This window comes from Mus caroli, chromosome 2, assembly GCF_900094665.2.
Source record: "Mus caroli chromosome 2, CAROLI_EIJ_v1.1, whole genome shotgun sequence".
Classification (NCBI taxonomy): Eukaryota; Metazoa; Chordata; class Mammalia; order Rodentia; family Muridae; genus Mus; species Mus caroli.
Window position 1 is genome coordinate 114,963,737 of NC_034571.1, and position 20,534 is coordinate 114,984,270.

The 20,534-nt window shown below is 45.0% G+C and overlaps 1 protein-coding gene across 1 annotated transcript; it reads right to left on the reverse strand.

Annotated features, from left to right (window-relative positions):
• Nucleotides 1-689: 689 nt before the first annotated feature.
• Patl2 (PAT1 homolog 2) lies at nucleotides 690-9,867 on the reverse strand. Its single transcript, XM_029474187.1, is given in 17 exon segments — nucleotides 690-895; nucleotides 1,599-1,656; nucleotides 1,658-1,748; nucleotides 2,219-2,313; nucleotides 3,950-4,090; nucleotides 4,564-4,723; nucleotides 4,847-4,980; nucleotides 5,082-5,135; nucleotides 5,317-5,414; nucleotides 5,505-5,625; nucleotides 5,954-6,107; nucleotides 6,336-6,434; nucleotides 6,872-6,981; nucleotides 7,532-7,597; nucleotides 7,720-7,800; nucleotides 9,024-9,232; nucleotides 9,796-9,867. Coding segments are annotated over 16 exon segments (1,662 nt in total). The 5' UTR covers nucleotides 9,812-9,867; the 3' UTR covers nucleotides 690-895; nucleotides 1,599-1,623.
• Between the last annotated feature and the right edge of the window lie 10,667 nt (nucleotides 9,868-20,534).

Consider the following 20,534-nt stretch of genomic DNA (forward strand, 5'->3'; position numbering starts at 1 on the left):
TTTTGACTTAATGGCAACCTGCTAACATGCCTTCCTGGCTCAGTCTAAAGTCTAAAGCCCCTCTCTATTCCAGTCACTCTCAAATCATAGTATTTATGACTAATTGACATTTTATGTCAATTCCTGGCCAATCTCTATGTAAGCCTGGAAATAGCAGAGACCTGTGCACCACTGTTATCTTCCTGCCTGAATCCCAGCCTGGCTCATAAAAGGTACTTTAGTATTTCTTGATGAATGCAGGACTTCATTTGACAAAATGCTGCCATGTTCTTTCTCTTTCTTTTTTTTAAATTTACTTTATTTATGAGTACACTGTAGCTGTCTTCAGACACACCAGAAGAGGGCACGAGATCTCATTACAGATGGTTGTGAGTCACCATGTGGTTGCTGGGAATTAAACTCAGGACCTCTGGAAGAGCAGTGAGTGCTCTTAACCACTGAGCCATCTCTCCAGTCCCCCATGTTATTTTCTTATGTCAAGGAAGATGCTTATATCCAAGTCTCTCAGCCTTGGCTGAACTGTTTGGTTTACATAAAGTCTGGCAACACGGAAGCAACATCCCAGATTAGACTTTTATTAAATACAAGGCCTTTCCCCTTATTAGGAAGGATATTCTTGACATATTCAAAAAAATGTCCTTCGTTGTAATTCCAAACTTACAAACAAGTTTCAACATATCATTTGATATTTCTTTAATCATATCTAAAGTAGTCATGCCTTAATTTTAGGCAAGTCACCTAGACTTTAAGACAGGATATGACAATGTGGCAGGGTCCTCCAACATAACAAAGCATAGGAAATGGCCTCAACTGTCACTGTAGACAGGTGATGGAGTTCCGTTTCTGATATTTCAGCTTCTCACATTAACTAATACATCAGTAGATACAGGCAAGCCTACAAAGAACGAGAGTTAACTGCAAACACAATTCCACTTTACGGTTTAATTCATGCTTGGCTCATTCTAACATCGGGTAAGTTCTGAGGACAGAGATGTTCTCTTATTTCTCTTATAGCCTGGAATAGTCTCTCAACTGTTGTTTGAATGAATTAGTTATTCAACTTTTCAGACTACGGCTCTGAAATAGCACCTACAAATGACCAAACACTGAGAATAAATACAAAGTTGTGGCTGAACAGACCACAGGGCCCTAATGAGTCCAGACTGGGTTACTCAGTAAATACCTGAGTATCTAGAACAACTTTTAGATTTTTGTATTACATTTTCACACACACACACTCCACAGTGAACCTTTGGAGGTCACAGGACAACTTGCAGGAGTCACTTGCCTCATTACATGATATGAATCTACCTGCTGAGCCATCTCACTGACCCAAGAACTTTGTTTTTGTTTGTTTATTTGGTTGGTTTGGTTTGGGGTTTTTGAGACAAAATCTCATATCTCACTATGTAGTCTTGACTGGCTTGGAACTCACCTCTGACCCTAAGTGATAAGACCAAAGGCATGTATGACCATGCCTGGCTCATAGAACTAGGTCTAAAGCTCATTATTCTCCATGATCACAGTTTATAGGAGATTGGATGCACAGACTTGGACTGGGCTTGACAAGGTGAGACTTTGTTTATATAAGCACTTACTCCATTCTGGCTTCCAGCTGCTGAACTAATTGCTTGTCCATGTGATGGCAGAACAGGGGAAGCAGATTCCTGGGGAAGGCTAGAGGCTCCGCCAAGGATGCTGCAGGCAACTGAGCTATCTCCCAGGCAATCAGAATCACCAAGTCTGTCCTAAGGGACAGAAAAGAGAGGCCTAGCAGAGCCTTTATATTTATGCAGGAAACTGATATACAGGCAAAGTCTGTTATTCCTCTTCCACCACTGTAGGCACAGATCCCATCGCAGACAACAATTGAGAGGTAACGTCTGTACGTTTGCTATGCACCTGATGATGCCTATCCATCCTCCTTCCTATTTGACTTTAACTCTAAGGAGTTGATAGTACTACTCCCAGTTGAGGAAACAGACTAAGACGTGAAATGTGTCAAAGTTACATTGCAATAGACAGGTCTGTCTGACTCTAAATGTATTTTCTTTAATTACTATGACCCTGTCCCCTGTGGGAAACCAACATTCCAACATAGGACATTATGTAGGGCAGGAGAAGATTCAGCACTTGACTCTATTCTTCAGGAACTCTTTCCCAGGGCTCCTACACACCAGGGCATTGGCGTGTATTGACAAGGCCTTTACAGTCTTACCAGGCTGCACAGTCACTGCTGGATTGGAGAGAAGGATCCAGGGATACCAGCTGCTCTCCATGACTCAGCAAGGCATATAGCAGAGATATCCCAAACTGTGAGTGAAATACAATTCAAGACAAAATGAGGTCTACAGTTCTACAGGCTCCCCTGGCTTTGCTGTCTTCCTCCAACTTAAAGGACAGGCTTGCGTGTACAGATAGAGAGCAATATACAAGAGCTGCCATATTTTACAGCTAAACAAAGAACTCTTACACACCCAAAGGAACCACTTCCCTGAACTTTCCATGAGCCTTTGAGAGCTGACAAGATGGGGGTCAGGTAGGGAATGAGAAGCCTGGACTCTGGTGCAGGTGTCTGTGGGCCATACTTTCAGAAGCACTACTTTAAGCACACAAGAGCACACAAGAGAATGCCCTAGAAATTGACAGAGACTGTCAAATCTATAGTGGCATACTTAAAAACTTGCTGTTGTAGACTGGGGTGGAGTTCAGTGGTATGGAAAGTGCTGAGTAGACACAGGCCTTGTTTGAATGCTCAGCACAAAGAAAAATAAGACTGTCTTTCCTTTAGTCAGGACATAATATTATAGACACGTGGGATATCTGTCCGCCTCTCCCTCCCTCCCATTCCTTCCCCCCCCCTCTCCTCTAAAGGGTACACAATAAAAGGTTTGGAGACACACCTTTAATCCCAGCACTTGGGAGGCAGAGGCAGGTGGATTTCTGAGTTTGAGGCCAGCCTGGTCTACAGAGTGAGTTCCAGGACAGCCAAGGCAACACAGAGAAAGCCTGTCTTGCAAAACCAAAAAAAAAAAAAAAAAAGGTTTGGAGACTTCCAATGTGGAGGCTCACACCACCTGCAGCCATAGGGAGTCCATCAGAAAAGATATGCCTCTCCACAGGTCTTAGGTCGCGCAGGCTAGCCCTGAACTCACCATAAAGACTTTGAAGTTCTGATACCCTTGCTTCTATTTTTCCTTACAAATAGGAACCACCACATTCAATTTGGGAGCTGCTAGAGATCAAACCCAGGACTTCATACAAACACTCTACCAACCGAGGTAACCCCACCCCCCAAGTCCTATACTGTATGCCATTTCCTCCATGGCATTCCCCACAAGCCCTGCCATATGTTCATGGGCAACAGTGCCAGACAGTACAGGAAGAAAAAAGAAAAAAAGGAGGGGTGAAGGGAGGGAGGGACAAAGGAAGAGAAGGGAGAGAGAGGGAAGGGGGAGAGAAAGAGGAAAGGGGGAAAAGCAGACATCCCTACACACACACACACAACCACGTAAGGATCTGGCATTTACTAAGCTCTCTGCAGATGATCCTGGGCTCACACGGAGGCTGGTTGTTTTGAGACAGGTTTAGAGTGGCCTAACACTTACAGTGCAACTTAAGCTGCTCTTTAACTCATGATCCCCCTGCCTCAGACTCCTGAGTACTAGGACTACACCATGCCCAGTTCTCACTAGACACGGAGAACTGCTGCAGGAGACTTCTCATGCTGTGTAGAGAGAAGCCCATTCTCTTGATTAACTCTTTCTAGTGGTGCCGCATCGACACATGCCAACATGTACGTGTTAAATGCTAAAGATTAGCAGTTCAAGGTTGTCCTTGGTTACATGGAGATTTCTAGGCCAGGCTAAACTAAATGAGACCCTGTCTCAAGAAAATCAAAAGAAACAAAAAGGTATCTGTGGAAAGAAAGGTGTCCCAAGTATATTACCTGATTCTGAAGTACCACAGAGACTGGCCGCTCTGAGGAGCCAGGTGATAGCAACATTAGCCCTTGCATTGCATGGAGGAGCTGATGGAAGGTCAGGTGGCTGATATATTTCCCCAGAGGTTTGAATAGCATGTGTAGACCCTGCAAGAAGATCAGTAAGGAAGGATCTCTCCCAACTCTACTACAGCTCCATCTCCTCATACTTTGCCTCCACTTCCTTTCCTGTTTGACCAGCATTGGGTATCTTCTTGGTCAGGTTCCTCGCCAGGGCTAACACTGCTCATAACTCTCTCTTCCTAACTGTCCTAAAGTACTGACCTATACTTTACAGTGGCTTTCTATGAGATATAGACATGAGACCCACACACACACACATCAGAGGACCCTTGTCTCCTCTCAGACACAGAGCACACTCATTCCTGTATAGCCATTCATCCGTTTTCCTCTGCTCATCATACCTGAAGATGGTCTACCGTTCCTATGGTTGCTCTGTAACTTCCTTATTTAGGGGTGGGCAGCACTACATTACATCTCTAGGAAGAGAGGGGGATGGGGGGATGGACAGATCCCAAACCCATCCAGATCGTCCTCTTTGCTACTCATTGCCACCGCACCTGGTCAGCCATGTCCCTCTGGATCAGGAGGGGCAGATGGTAGGTGATGTACAGGAGGAGGCTAACAGCTTGATCCGGGGGCAGGAAGGGAAGCAGCCGAGCCACCAAAACTTTCCCTTTCCTCACAGACAGCACTTGCAGAAGGTTATCTGCTGCCTCCCTGGAAGGGAGAGAGGAAAGAGTTTTGAGAGTTGTGCCAGGAAAGGAGGATTCATGCAGCAGCAAGGCCAGCGCCTGCTGGTCCTTCTGTTCTGAGGCTGAGGTGGGACTCAGTTTTACTTACTCCAGGTTGTTCTGCTCCTGGGTCTTTAAGGCCTGAAAGAGCTTCTCAACCTGGTTGCTCTGTTCCTGCGTGTGGTAGAGTTGTGCGAGCCCATCATTCTGGCCCTCCTCTATTTTTAGTAACTGAAGGAACATCTGGAAATTTGACAGTGGTGGGAGTGAAATTAATTGAGCATTATCCTATCCTTGAGAATTTGGTCAAGAGCAACCCCCCCCCCCCCGTTATCTTAGCTCACCTTCTCAATCTGGGATAATACCCGAAGCCTCTGGCTGCTCGCAGCTCCTGTATCCTAGGCACAGAGAGGCCCTGGCCATCAGCCACACCATCAATGCAGCTGGAAAAAGGCTAGACACAATCTGACCACATCACTTCCTTACTCTTCCTTCCATCATGATTTAAAACCAAACATGAATGTGTTCTGGACGACCGAGGGTGTGGGGCTGGATTCTGGGATGATCACATACTCCTACCTGCTCTTGAGTTCCGTGAGATACAGCATCAATAGCTCGGCGAGGGCTAAAACATGTTGATACAGCTACCTGGCCCAGGGAACCCTCAATCCGTACCACTGTATAAAGAGAGCCAGAAGGCACATGCTTTCCCATAGGTGCACCCACCCATCCAGATTATCCAGCTCAAGCCAGCAGCCTGGCCATACCTGACTCATAAACTTCAGACTTCTGGATGTAAGGCGTGACCAACTTGAGAGACTCAGCCCTGTTCTTCTGTCCAAGCAGCTCTTTGTCTGCCTGTCTCTTCTCCAGCTTCTGATAGTACTTCTGAGAGTCCAGGGAACAGGCAAAGTGTATGGGCACTTATAAGGTATTTCTAAGGCTCAAAAAAAGTGTACAGAGGTGGACATGCCTTCATTCCCAGGGTAGATAAGGAAACATCTCACAGGATGGAGACAAATCTTGGGTATTTAGAAAACAGTAAAGTACCTGTGTAGGAGACTACAAGGGAAGGATCTTGGGATACTAACTTTAGAAAGATGGATTCTGTCTTGGAGTACCTGTGCCAGCAGCTAAACAGATGTGGCCTCTATGGGCTGGAGAGGGGGTCAGAGAAGGCCAAGGTCAAAAGCTGGGACTAGGGGCCAGAGCCCACCTGGTAGTAGTAATCATCCAGGCGGGGGTTCTCACTCTGCAGTTGAACCATCTGCACTCTTATCACCCAGTCCTTCTCTTTTCGGGTCATGAGGTTAGCATAGGCATCTGAGGCGTCTGGCTCTCGAGACCAAGGCTTCTGGGCGGGGACACTTCTAGCCAGCAGAAACATCCTTTTAGGCCAGCCCTGTCATAGTGGCTTCCCAAGGAGAGGTAAACAGGCAGTGGAGTGCTCTTGAAAGGACTGGAACAGGTGCAGTGTTGGGCAACAGTGATGGGCACTGCTTATGCAGTGGTTTGGGGGAAGAGGACTCATCACAAGGAAATACTCAGTATACATGCAGACGGGTTCCCCTAAACCCTGGTTCTCATCCAGGCCCTACCTTGCTGTTGGACTCCGCCTCCGACGACGCCACCGTTGCTGCTGCTGCTGCAGGATTTGCTGGTGCTGAGGGTGGAGCTGGGTCAGATGACTGGGAAGGCTAAAAGGAAACCAGCAGAGTGGAAATTAGCTGCTCTGCATCCCAATCCATCAGTTCAGACTGGGTAAGCACTGGGCAGTCTAAGGCAGTCCTATACATCTCTATGCCTCCCCCAAATAAAAAAGCAGAAAACTCCACAGTCATTTCCCCATTCCAAGACACGTTTTTCTGTAATCTGGCTGCAGACAATCTAGGCACAATAGACCACCTTTGGCTTGATTAGCAGTTCTCTGTTCTGTCACGTTAGCCAACCTCACTCCTTTAATTCCCCCAAATCGGCTGTTTCTTCATCTGTGAAGGAGCAGAGACTCCACTATGCTTCTGATTTCTGTGTTTTTCTGTTGTAACTGGTAAAAGGTGCAGGTCCTTGGCCACTATGTCTTATGAATTACAGGAAGAACTCAGCTTGATCTGATAATACAGCCTGTTGTTGGTACCTGAGTTTAGGGGGCCACGGGGTCAGTGGGCTGTAGAACAGAAAAGGATCTGGTGAAGGCTGTTGCGGTCCAAAATGATGGGCTGGAGAACTGGCTCTTGGAAACACAGACTGAAAAGGAATTTGCAATAGATAGTCCAGGGACAAGGGGGACAGTTCACAGAGAGGGGAGAATGCTGCCTGGCTCAGGTCATTTCCTGTCTCTGGGTTCCTCACCAGCCTCTTTCCCCTCAATAATTTCAGCCAATGTTTTGCTTTGTTGGGGGAACTGTCAAGACAGCTAGAGAGACTGTTTCCTGCTTTTGTTGACAGTTTGCAACCCCTTAGGAGGTGCCTTTTCAGTGTTTGACTTACAGTGGGGGTGGGGAGGACAGCTTTTGTGTTCTGACTTCAGTCACTGAGGGCAGGGTCCCCCCCCCCTATTTTCTCCTCAAACCCAACAGAGCTTAATTACTTTATAGCTTTCCCTACAGATTTCCTGCTCTTTGGTTTTTGTTTTTGTTTTGTTTTGTTTTTTTTTCACAGTTATGTAATTCGTGGATGACTTCCTGCCCTAAGTTCAATCAATGCTGAGCATCTGTGGAGATATTTTATAATTCTGGATCAAGATGTTGCCTCTAGTAGCACATGTTAAGGCTGTCCTGCACCACCTGGCACACACCAAGCTCGTTTCCAGGACGTGGCTGTCCACCCCATACTGATGCCTCTCTTGGGGTTGCTTCTTCATCTGCAGGGCAAGAAGAAGGGGAGACAACACATTAGAAGCAAGGGACACTCAGTACTTCAGGAGTGAAATGTTCTGTGTTACCTAATCACCTCCTCGCCGGATGGAGACCAGAGCAGACTCACCTGCCACATAAAATGCAGGGAGGCTGGTGATGTCCCCAAGGCACCAGAGGCCTTGACTCTGGGGGAACTGTGCAGCCCTCTCTGGAACAGAAAGGAAGAACTGCCAGACTCAAGTGGACGCCCCCCCCCAACACACACACACACCACACTATCTTCTCATTTTGTTTCCACAGAAACAAGGTTGGGGCATCAAAAGCCAATCATTTCAACAGCCAGGACAGTAACTGCATGGTCTTCTCCTTTACCCTCAAGGCTAAAAAGGCCAGGATCCTCCTCCTTCCTGAGATGATGACTAACAGTTTAGGAATAGGCTGCAGGGGGGTTAAGTCACCTCACTTATACTGGGAAGGTTTTGTTTTTCTCCACTGGTCATGTGACTTTAAGGGAGAATACCAGGAATGGCTGCCGAGACACAGGGGCTGAGACAAAAGTGACTTACCAATAGTAGGACTACTACCTACAGGAGACACAGGACCCTATGGTCCAGCTGGCATTGTGTGTCCAGATGCATGTATAGCTACACATCGTGCATGGCCATGGCATGCATGTGGATAACCTCTGATGTCGGTCTATAGGGCTCTTCCACCTTTGCCTTCTCTCATCAGCCTGGAACTTTGCACAGAGGCTGGGTGAGCTGGCCTTAAGTTTCTAAGGACCTTTCTGTCTCTACCTCCCACCTTGCAGTGGCTGAGGTTAAAGGCACACACTGCTGAATCCAGGGTTCCATACATGTTCTGTGGGAGCTGAACTCAGGTCCTGACATTTACAAGGCAAGGGTTTTACCAACCAGACCATCATCCCAGTCTTGTGGAAAATTGCTTTGGGGTATGTGTGTGTGTGTCTGTTCTGTCCTGTCCATCCATCTATCCATCCATCCATCCATCAGTCCAGGACAGTCTGGTCCCGTCTTTCCTGTCTGATGTCCATTTTGCCCTGTCAGCTTATCTGAATGTCTGCCCTGTTAATTCACCCTATCTGTCTGTCTGTCTGTAAATGGGTCTATCTAATCCAGACTGACTCACAAGTCCTGATCCTTATGTTTCTACCTCAGGAGTCTTAAAGCTAGGATTGCAGGTGTGCACCACTATACCTGACTTAGGATCTGATTTTTGGTAAAAAGACAACTGCAGAAACCTAACCTGGGAGACAGGAGGAAAGAGGGAAGAACAAAAGCCCTAATTCAGTGTCTTACTTGGGATAAAACATGTTAACTCAAATTGGGTCTTAAGAAAGAAGTAGAGGGAACAGAGGAGTATTGAGTGGCAGTCTGCTAAGGCCTAAGTTTGGGACCACACTATCCATACCTGCTGTGGTACTTGGGTATTTTGGAAGGCGCTCACTATGGCTGGATCCCCGAGACCACACCCTTCCTCCTTCACTTCTGGAGCCTGATCTGAACACACAAATTCATCTTCATTCTCCTTCTCTTCCTCCCGTTGGAAGGCACACACTAAGCCTTCTTCAGGAGCCAAGGGGACAGAGAATTTGCTTGGTCTCTGCTGTAAGTGCAGACCTGGGAAGAGGATGGAGACATTGGTGAGAGAATTCTTATCCAGACAGGCTGACACTCAACAGAAACTGTTCAGAAGCCAATCTCTAGGGTCATTTTTAACTACTACCTCTGTGCTGTTCTTAGCTGCACTGGTCCCAGGACACTCCCATATGACCCACAGCAGCACTTGGCAGGTACCAAACACCTTCACTAGGCACATATCATTTCAGTGGTCTGAATGGATGCCATAGGCTTATTTCTCCACCTGCTCCTCCTAATCCAACAAGCCCTTCTGTTGCCTCTTTAAATGAACTAGCCTCAGCTGTCCCAACTCAGTGTCGTTTAACCCGTGTGCTGGATACTTCACATTGTACGTCTGCTGGAAAGTCAGACAGAGCAGGCAGGAGCATTACTGGTAGTTTCCCACATGAGCAAGGAAAAGAAAAGCCCAGAAAACTCTATCTTAGTAGTAAGTGGAAGAGCTTTCACACTGAGTAAGCCTGGTTTCTTAACCACACTGATGCCTCCCTTTTGCCCGTGAACCTCTGGACATTTTCTGTATCCCCCAGCCCACTTGGTACTACCTTCAAGGCATTTCATGTTGGCAGCCTGGTGGGTTCCTTGCCAGCTGTGTCCTCCAGTGATAGAGAAGCCTCTTGAAGGGGGGAGCCTGGGACAGAGAAGAGACCCAGAGACATTCTCTCCCTCAGCCAGTAAAGATGGGTCGCCCTCTAAAACATTCCCATTCCCCTCTCAGCACGGTGGGCAGAGAATATTTACCCCAAGAAGCGAGAATCTGGGCTCTCAGATCAGCACAACCCCCTACCCTCTCATCCCACAAGCTCAACTCCAAGGAGGACAAAAGTGAGGGATTAGGTCAAGCATCAAGAACACAACCAGCCACTTTCTCTGCACAGTGCCACCCTGCTGCGGACACCACCACCTGACTGCTGCTGTCCCTCCCACAGATGAACCATGGCAGCCTGGGCCAGGGCCTGCTTGCTTCTCCTAGCTTTTGAAGGCTCAGCTCTGCCTCTTGCTCACCTGTTAAAGGGCCGGGATGCTTCACTGTGGAGGTGGTGTAGAAGTATGAGAACTCTAATAAAGAAAATCCTTCGTCAGGTGTGGAAGCACAGGCCGGTGATGCCAGTACTTGAGAGATGGAGACAGGAGGCTCAGGAGTTCAAGGGAAGCCTCAGCTACCTAGGAAACTTGAGGCCAGCCTGGACTTCAGAAAGATGTCTCTCAAACAACAACAAAACCAGAACAAACAAGAAAACTCAACTGAGTGTTGTGGTCCACCCTGGACCAGCACTTGGGATGTTAGGAAAGGAAGAATGACTTGGGCTTAAGGCTAACCTGGGCTACATAGTGAATTCCAAGTTGGTTTGTTCTCAAGAGTTTGGCCTTGTCTCAAAAGATTAAAAAAAAATAATAAAAGCAAACCAAATGAAATCCCTTTTGACTGGGGAAGAGAAATATACTGTACATGAAAGCATCCGATTCTGGGAGGACAATTTATTGGGGGCTGACATTTGGGTGGCAAATGCTTTAAAAAGGATTCCTTTCAGAAAGGTTTAGGAATTTTGTGAAGAACTCTGCTTCCATTGGATGCCTTGGTTTTATTCCAATCTCATTAGAGAGGAAAGCTCTGGATACATCTTGAGGAGGCTGCCTCTGCGAAAGGCACCTGGTGATGCTTGAATCCGCACTGGGTTGCATCAACTAGCTAGTTCACCCAGCTGCCGCTGAAGTGAGGCCCTGTAGATTCAGGGGCCAGAGCGTAAGGGTAAGAACACCTTTGCACGAGGCAACACAAACTTACATCTTCTTGGCTGCTTTAACAGAAACTGCTGGACTGTGGGTATGCCACACACACTGCCCTGGCTATTTGTTCTTTCCAATATTAAAACTATCCTAGCAAGTAATATATGCTGCTCACTGCTTCACTCAAAAGCAAAATGAAGATGCAAAGAAAGTGGTTTGAATTGGAATATGATTTCATATGCTTTATTAAATTGTCTACTACAGCAATTCTTCGGATGGAGCAAACAAGCTCAGCTTGAGCTTAGCCTTACCCAGTCCCTTTGTGGCTCCAGGATGTGCCCTCATGTGAGCTCATTGGTCCTTACAGCTTTTTGTTTTCTTTGTAGCTACAGCACTCTCATTATTTATTATTTATTACTATTGTTATTGTCAATTATATTGTATTTTCTATAACTTGTTACTGTGTGTGCATGGTCTAGTGATTGGACCTGGGCTCTCTATGTGCTAGCCAAGTGCTCCACTACTGGAGTTACATTCCCAGCACTTGGGAGGCTGAGGCTGGAAGATTGTCTCCAGTCGGAGATAAGCTGAGACTGTATAGTGAGTTCCAGGACTGCGCTGCATAGTGAAGTGAGTCCTTGTCTCAAAGTAAGCAGATGGAGGAGGGAATGGGCCAGGAGCAAGAGGAAGAAGAGAAACTAACTATCCCAAAAGACTCTGACAGGACCACAACCTGGCACAGAGATGCCTAGCAGCTGCCGATCAAACCATGGACCAATGTGCTGCTTGATTGAGCCCTATAGGTGAGGATTATTTTTTAAGACATATGTAGTGTCGTGTATGTTACCTTCCCTTTGCCTCAGCCTCCTTAAATTTTCACACCATTTACACTGGCCTGAAATTCCTATTGCAAATTTACTCCCAGATAATTCATGGTCTTTGGGGAATCTATTATTTAACTCGAAACTGCCCCCCAACACACACACACACACACACACACGCCCCACAAATAAACAAATGTTTAAACATTCCTTTTAAAAATCAACAAAGAGCTGGAGGTGTAGCTCAGTTGTCAAGTAGCACTTGCCTAGCACTCAAATGACCTGGGTTATAAAAATCTCAAGTCCAGGCATGGCGGTACACACCTATAATCCCGGCACTCAGAAGGAGGAGGTAAGAAGACTGACAATACATGGCCACCACAGCTAGATAGAGAGCTGAAGACCAGCTTGAGCTACATTTTGCGTCTCAAAAAAAAAAAAAAAAATTGCCCTCAGGCCCCCTAAAGCTATCACAGGTGCTACTGTTTTTCTCAATATATTCTTCTAGTTATAGTATAGGAAAGGTGAATATATTAATAAAAATTTGATACATTGCTTTACAAGCCTGTATCAATACCCAATCATTTAATTCTGATGATTTCTAACTTAACATATTAAAAATTTATTTGTATAAAGTGTGTGTGTGTGTGTGCGCGCATGATTGCATGTGTTTATCTGTGTATGAGTGTGTGTGTGTGTATGTAGTATGCATACATATGTTCAGATGCATGTGTTCTTGTGGAGGCTAAAGGAGGAAGTTGGGTGTCATCGTCTCTCATTCTCTGATTCTTTAGACAAGTTCCCTCACTGAGCCAGAAGCTTGCCATTTCTGCTAGGCTTGGCTGGCCAGTCAGCTCTTGGGACCTTCCTCTTTTAACCTCCAACACTGGGGTTAAAGGCACATGCAGCCATGCCCAGATTTTATTTAGATTTGAACTCAGATCCTCTTACTTTTCTACAGTGTTCTTACCACAGAGCCATTTCCTCAGCCCCAACACTTTTTATTATCAATATTTAATTGCTATGTTTGCAAAAGTCCTGGGCAAGTGAATCTTTTGTTTTTGAGACAGGGTCTTGCTATGGATCTGACTTTGACCTGTAATTCCCTATGTAGCCCAGGCTGACCTTTAACTCAGGATTCTCATGCCTCATCCTTCCAAATATTTGAATTATAGGCATGTACCACCACCTTGGCTTGGAAGTTTGGCTTTCTGCAGACACATGATAGAAATCTTGAAACCCATTTTGTTCTACCTACAATGAGGAAGTTAGTCTCCAGTGAGGCTGTGGGAGGTCTGGCTGGCGGGAGGCAATGTTTTAGAACACTATGTCATGCACAGGTACAACACTATCGTCACAGGGACAGGCAGTTCTCATGACCCATCTGCCAGCTGATCTTAATCTAGAAGAGGTGGATTTGCCCAAGTTGACAGAGAACTCTTAGGCCACAGTGGCAGCTAAAATTATAGACTGCCATAGCCTCCTCAGCCTCTGCTCCTTAAAGTCTTCTTCCTTCAAATGCTTAGTTCTACAAAAAACCCAATGTTTAAATTAACCTATTTTTTTTCCTTTTTAATATTGAGAATCAAACCCATGGTCGTGTGCATGTTAGGCAAGAACTCTACCACTGAATTGCTCCCCACAGTCATGACTGATGTTTTTGGGCATGTGTACAGGTTTTGGGGAGATTGTTAGGTGCACGCCTACCTATGCATGTGTAGAGAACACAGGCTGATGTCAGACACCTTCCTCTAAGATTCTACACTTTATTTTTGAACAGTCTCTCACAGAACCTGCAGCTTGCTATCTTGGCTAGCATGCCTGGCCAGCAGGCATCCAGAATATGCCTACATGTCTCAATACCCTCAGCCCTGGGATTACAGACATAAACCACAGAGCACAGCTTTTATGTATGTGTGAGGATCTGAACACAGGTCTTCACCCTGTAGCCTCAAGCACTTTGTCAACTGAACCATCTTCCCAGCTCTCACCCCACTTACATCTAATTCTAACAGCTAAATGTAATCAGAACACTAGCTAGAGCTCATAAGGTCCGTTCCCACAGAAGGCAGCGAGCAAAAACAGGAGTTGATCTTTTGCTGCACTTTGCAGAGGCAGCAACATTGAGAAGGCAGCAGGTTAACATCCTAAAAACTGCTGTGGTGGTTTGAGAGTTTTCTAATTTTATGGTTGGGGATCTGTACAACACGAGGTGCTGTATTAAAGGGTTGCAGCATTAGGAAGGTTGAGAACCACTGTGCTGGAAGAATCTAGATGCTAATAACTACACAGGGTTTTTCCCTAAGGGAAGGAAGACAAAACCTGTTCTCCGCCCAGAAGGATGGGACAGATAGATTTGCTTTGTGTAGCCTGCAAACCTTGGCATTGCCTGTGTAGCCTGCAAACCTTGGCATTGCCTGTGTGGACTCTTCTCAGACTCTTATCAGAAATTCATTTTTCTCTATCTTTATTAACTTTACAAAGAATTCTATGTATTCACGTCTAATTTGTACTTTATTCAAGGAGATTTACATACATATTGTTGTGAACTTACTGAATTGCTCTGTGCTTAGATATGCCTAAATCAACAACTGAGGGTCAGACTTCCAAAGTTTGAACTATCACCTGATACTGAGTTGGGCTGAACTGAACTGCCTTCTTGCCTCCTAAAGTTTGTCTCACCACTGTCTAAGAAGGTTGCAGAGATGCCCACAAAGTATGTCACTGAGGCAGGCTTTGAACTTTCAAAATACTCGTGCCACTCCCAGCGACTTTATCTTTCTTTCTTTCTTTTTCCTTTTTTTTTATTGGGTATTTTCTTTATGTTTCAAATGTTTCCCCCTTTCTAGTTCTCCCCTTCAGAAACCCCCTATCCCATCCCTCCTCCCCTGCCTCTATGAGGATGCTCCCCTACCCAACCACTCTCATCCTCTGGCATTCTCCTACACTGGGTCATTGAACACCCTCAGGGCCAATGGCTTCTCTTCCCACTGATGTCCAACAAGGCCATCCTCTGCCACATATGCATCCAGTATCATGGGTCGTTCCATGTGTACTCTTTGGTTGATGGTCCAGTCCCCAGGAGCTCTGGGGGTGTCTGGCCTGTTGACACTGTTGCTTCCTCCATGGGGCTGCAATCCCTCTTAGCTCCTTCAGTCCCTTCTCTATCTCCTCCATTGGGAACCCCCAAGCTCAGTCCAATGATTGGCTGAAAGCTTCCTCCTCTGTATTTGTCAGGCTTTGTCAGAGCCTCTCAGGAGACAGCCATATCAGGCTTCCATCAGCAAGCACTTCCCAGCATCCACCATAATGTCCAGGTTTGATGACTGTATATGGGATGGATCCGTAGCTGGAGCAATCTCTGGATGGCCTTTCCTTCAGCTTCTGCTCCACACTTGGTCTCTCCATATTTCCTCCTGTGAGTATTTTGTTCACCCTTCTAAAAATCACTGAAGAATCCACATTTTGGTCTTCCTTCTTCTTAGGCTTCATATAGTCTGTGAATTAAATTTTAGGTATTCTGAACTTTTGGGCTAATATTCACTTATCAGTGAGTACATACTGTGTTTGTTCCCTTGTGACTGAGTCACTTCACTCAGGATGATATTCTCAATTTCCATCCATTTGCTTGCGAATTTCATGAAGTCACTTTTTTTTTTAAAGATTTATTTATTTATTTATTTATTATATGTAAGTACATTGAAGCTGTCTTCAGACACTCCAGAAGAGGGAGTCAGATCTCGTTAGGGATGGTTGTGAGCCACCATGTGGTTGCTGGGATTTGAACTCCGGACCTTCGGAAGAGCAGTCGGGTGCTCTTACCCACTGAGCCATCTCACCAGCCCATGAAGTCACTTTTAATAGCTAAGTTGTATTCTATTGTGTAAATGATGCTGGTTCAACTGGCGGTCACCATGTAGAAGAATGCAAATTGATCCATTCCCTGTACAAAGCTCAACTCCAAGTAGATCAAGGACCTCCATATAAAACCAGATACACTGAATCTAATAGAAAAGAAAGTATGGAAAAGTCTTGAACACATGGGCACAGGAGAAAAGTTCTTGAACAGAACACCAATGGCTTATGCTCTAAGATCAAGAACTGACAAGTGGGACCTCATAAAATTGCAAAGCTTTGTAAGGCAAAGGACACTGTCAATAGGATGAAATGGCAACCAACAGATTGGGAAAAGATCTGATAGAGGGTTTATATCCAATATATACAAAGAACTCAAGAAGTTAGACTCCAGAGAACCAAATAACCCTATTAAAAATAGGGAACAAAGCTAAACAGAGAATTCTGATGTGAGGAAACTGGAATGACTGAGAAATACCTAAAGAAATGTTCAACATCCTTAGTTATCAGGGAAATGCAAATCAAAACAACCCTGAGATTCTACATCACACCAGTCAGAATGGCTAAGATCAAAAACTCAGGTGACAGCAGATGCTGACAGATGTTCCATTGCTGGTGGGATTGCAAGCTGGTACAACCACTCTGGAAATCAGTCTGGCAGTTCCTCAGAAAACTGGATATAGTACTACCTGAGGACCCAGCTATTCCACTCCTGGGCATATACCTAGAAGATGCTCCAACATGAAATAAGGACACATGTTCCACTATGTTCATAGCAGCCTTATTTATAATAGCTAGAAGCTGGAAAGAACCCAGATGTTCCTCAACAGAGGAATGGATACAGAAAAATGTGGTACGTTTACACAATGGAGTACTACTTGGCTTTATGTTTCTTGCTCATGGTGTGAGCTTCCAGCTGTTCCTATCTCCATGCAGTCACTCCATCTTTCGGTCATCATGGACTCTAACCCTCTAAAACCATAAGTCTAATTAAATGTATTCTAAGTTGCCTTGGTCATGGTGCTTTATCACAGCAATATAAAGGCGTGGCTTTCACCTTGAGCTATCAGAGTATACAGGGAGAAGGTGGATGATGGGGGGAGGATAGAGGCAATTGATCATGTGTAGAGCTATGTCTTGCCTTGGTCAGGCGGTCAGCCACATCCCTTGTGCTCTTTCCTCATTCTGTGGATGTTGGAGTCAGACACTATTTGAAATGTGAGTCTATAGTTATCTTTTTTGGCTGGAGTCTATATTTATCTTTTTCAATATGGAGTACAATTGAGTCTCTATAATACAGAACATGCCCATATTAAGTTCTTCCTGTGCCCTGGTCCTTATATCTATAAGCTCTGTATTATTAGAAAGGTGTCATCCTGCCACTGTGCCCTCAGCTGATTGTCAGCATTGTTTATTACTAGTGAGGGAATTCTATGGTACATGGCTATGTACACTCTACACATCAGTGACAATTTGGTATGAACATCCCTGGAACATTTCTGTCTGAAATAGTAGCAACAGAATGCAAGTGGGATCCAAGAACATTCAGGACACACTATAATTAAGGTTATCTGTCTGCCCATTGTTAAGCTATACATTTCTTATCTGTTTCAAGTTTTAGGCAAACTTTATTGTTGCTTAGATTTTAACAAAGACTCTTTTCCATATGTTTTCTTTGTTTCACAAAAGCCTGAGAGGTATAAAATGTTACATTTCATCAAAAGCTAGAGTTTACCACACTGGGTGGTTAGTCTCAGCTGGAATTGATGAGTTCTAGGCTCTACAAGAGATCCTGCCTGGATACATGATGTGGAGATAGACCCCATGGAGGTATCTTACCCCAGCCTCAGAACTCTCTAGTGGTACACTCAAGTGTATATGTATCTATTTGCACACACACTGTCAACTACACAGACGTACATATGTGAGGTGAGGGAGAGAAACAACACTCTTTTTTTGTTAGTCCCGCATTTCCTGACTATTTGGCACAAAAGGAATGTAATGTGCTCCCCTAAAGGGCTGGGGGTAGGAGTTGTCTCGTTTTAGTTGAAGCATAACCATAATGGTCAGTAGTAAGAAAGGGTTTTTTATATTGGGGCCACACAGGACATAAGCCAGGGAAAAGGACAGAACAGAAAAGGCTTTTAAACCAGAAGCCAGAGAAATCTTACCCAAGGAACCAACTAGAAAGGAGTTGTTTTTGTTTTAATTAAAGCATAACCATAAAGGTCAATTCAGCCAGGACATGCCTCAGGGGACTGTCCCCAGGAAGGCAGGCTACACCATTCATTTTAACAGAGTTCTGAAATAAACAGGAAGGGATTTTTATATTGGGGCCACACAGGCCATAAGCCAGGGAAGAGGACAGAACAGAAAAGGCTTTTAAACTGGAAGCCAGAGAAGTCTTACCCAAAGAACCAACTAGAAAGTGTCATAATTCAGCTTGTCCGGAGAAAACCATGTCAAGTGTCAGAGAGTATAGGAAGGGAAAGTTCCCAAGGGAAGTCACTGGGTGATTTCACAGCCTAGAACTCCAGAAACCCCAAGTCCAGGTACTGGTCAGGACTCTAACTCAGTGACTACTGGGGAGTCCCAGAGCCCTCACAGAAGTGAGGAATCTGAAGACTGGTGCTGATGACATCTGAGACCACAGAAGTCAGTGGGCAGAGGCGAGACTTAAATCTGTAACTCGGGCTTTGTTCCGAATCAGCAGTCTGAGAGGGCAGTACATTAGTACCTTAAAAACCATCCTGTCTCTTATCTCAAGGCAACAGAGTCCACAGAGAGAAGATGGGTGGGGCCCCAGAGGCAGCTGATCAGGTCTAGAGTTTGCTCTTGCCCTGGTTATGTGGCTGGCAACATTTCTGAGACTTGGGATGTCTGTGCCTGTCTTGCTCTTGTCCTTCCAGCTCTCCTCTCATTCTGTGGATGTTTGAGCTTTGGAACTTCTTGAAATATCAAGCACACTCCCCGAGTTTCCACTGTCTCAGGGGCATCTGGACTTGGGGTGGTTAACTCAGAGCAAACAATCCATTAACAGTGAGTGTGTTAAGATGCAGTGAACAAGTGTATCTTTAAACTACAGAAAAGGAAAGTGCTCTTATGTATTCCACCCTGTCTCTTGTCATTACAAATATTCTCTAAATAAGCTAACTTTGTGTTATTAGTGTCTCGCTGGGTGTGGTGGTGCTCGCCTTTAATCCCAGCACTGGGGAGGCAGAGGCAGGTGGGTCTCTGAATTTCTTTTCTTTCTTTTTTTTTTTTAATACTTATTTATTTATTTATTTACTATATGTAAGTACACTGTAGCTGTCTTCAGACACTCCAGAAGAGAGCATCAGATTTTGTTATGGATGGTTGTAAACCATCATGTGGTTGCTGGGATTTGAACTCAGGACCTTTGGAAGAGCAGTCGGCACTCTTAACCGCTAAGCCATCTCACCAGCCCGGGTCTCTGAATTTCAAGTCAGTTTGATCTACATAGCAAGTTTTAGGCCAGCCAAAGTTACATAGTGAGACCATGTCTCAAAAAAACAAAAAAAAAGCCGGGCGGTGGTGGTTCATGCCTTTAATCCCAGCACTTGGGAGGCAGAGGCAGGCGGATTTCTGAGTTTGAGGCCAGCTTGGTCTACAAAGTGAGTTCCAGAACAGCCAGGGCTATACAGAGAAACCCTGTTTTGAAAAACAAAAAAACAAAAAACAAAAAACAAAAACAAAAAAAAGTCACTTGAGCCAAATGTGGCACAGCCTGTACCCGGAAGGTGAAGGCTTGAAGATCAGTTCAAAGCCAGTCTGTACTATATGCCTTTCTCCCTCCCTCCCTTCTCTCCTTCTCCCTCTTCCTCTCCCTCTCCCTCTCTACCTCCCCCTCCCTGTCTCCCCCCCACCCCACTGCAGTGTCCATTTCCAGTGGCCAAGGATTTTGGCTAATAGTACCATAGATAGGGAATTCACAAACAGAAATGCAAAGAGTATATAGAAGCTGCTCAACTCAATTATCTTGTGTGTGTGTGTGTGTGTGTGTGTGTGTGTGTGTGTGGTTTTTCCAGACAGGGTTTCTCTGTGTAGCCCTGGCTGTCTTGGAACTCACTTTGTAGACCAGGCTGGCCTCGAACTCAGAAATCCACCTGCCTCTGCCTCCTGAGTGCTGGGATTAAAGGCGTGTGCCACCATGCCCGGCTCCAATCATCTTTAAAAATTGAAAATAAGACAATTTTCAATGGCAATAACCATCTCAGGGAAAGATGTAAGGAGATAAGTAGATCTCCTAGTATAAGGGGGGAGATATATCTCAATGTAAAGTCCCTGGAAGATAGCTTCATGGTCCATAGGATGGGCTATAATAAGGAGAAACTGGGAATGCCCCTGATGAAGGGCTGAGTGAAAAGCATGGTATGAACTGTTTGTGGTGTGGAAGGCCATAATCCCAGCACTCAGGTGGCTCAGGTAGGAAGACTGAGCACTCATTGCCTTCCATAGTGAGAACCCATCTTTGCAAAAAAAAAAAAAAAAAAAAAGTATGGTATATTCATATAATAAAATAAAATAAAAATATGAAAACATAGTACATATGTATACTGTCATAGAAACAAATATAGTATCCATAATATATGGTTACATAAAAACTACTTTGCAGAGAAATATATGCAAGAGGATTAGATTTTTGTTAACATGTATCCATGTTATGGATGCACACATCTTATGGCTGTGAGTTTTATAATTAGAGAAAGTGGTGCAAAGATGTGGCTTAGTGGTAGAGCTAGCACACATGGGGCCCCGAGTCTGACTCCCAACATCCCCAAACAAAGAAAAAAATGTCAAAGACCAACAGTGGTTTTTGAAAACAAAATAGGACTGGAGAGATGGCTCAGCGGTTAAGA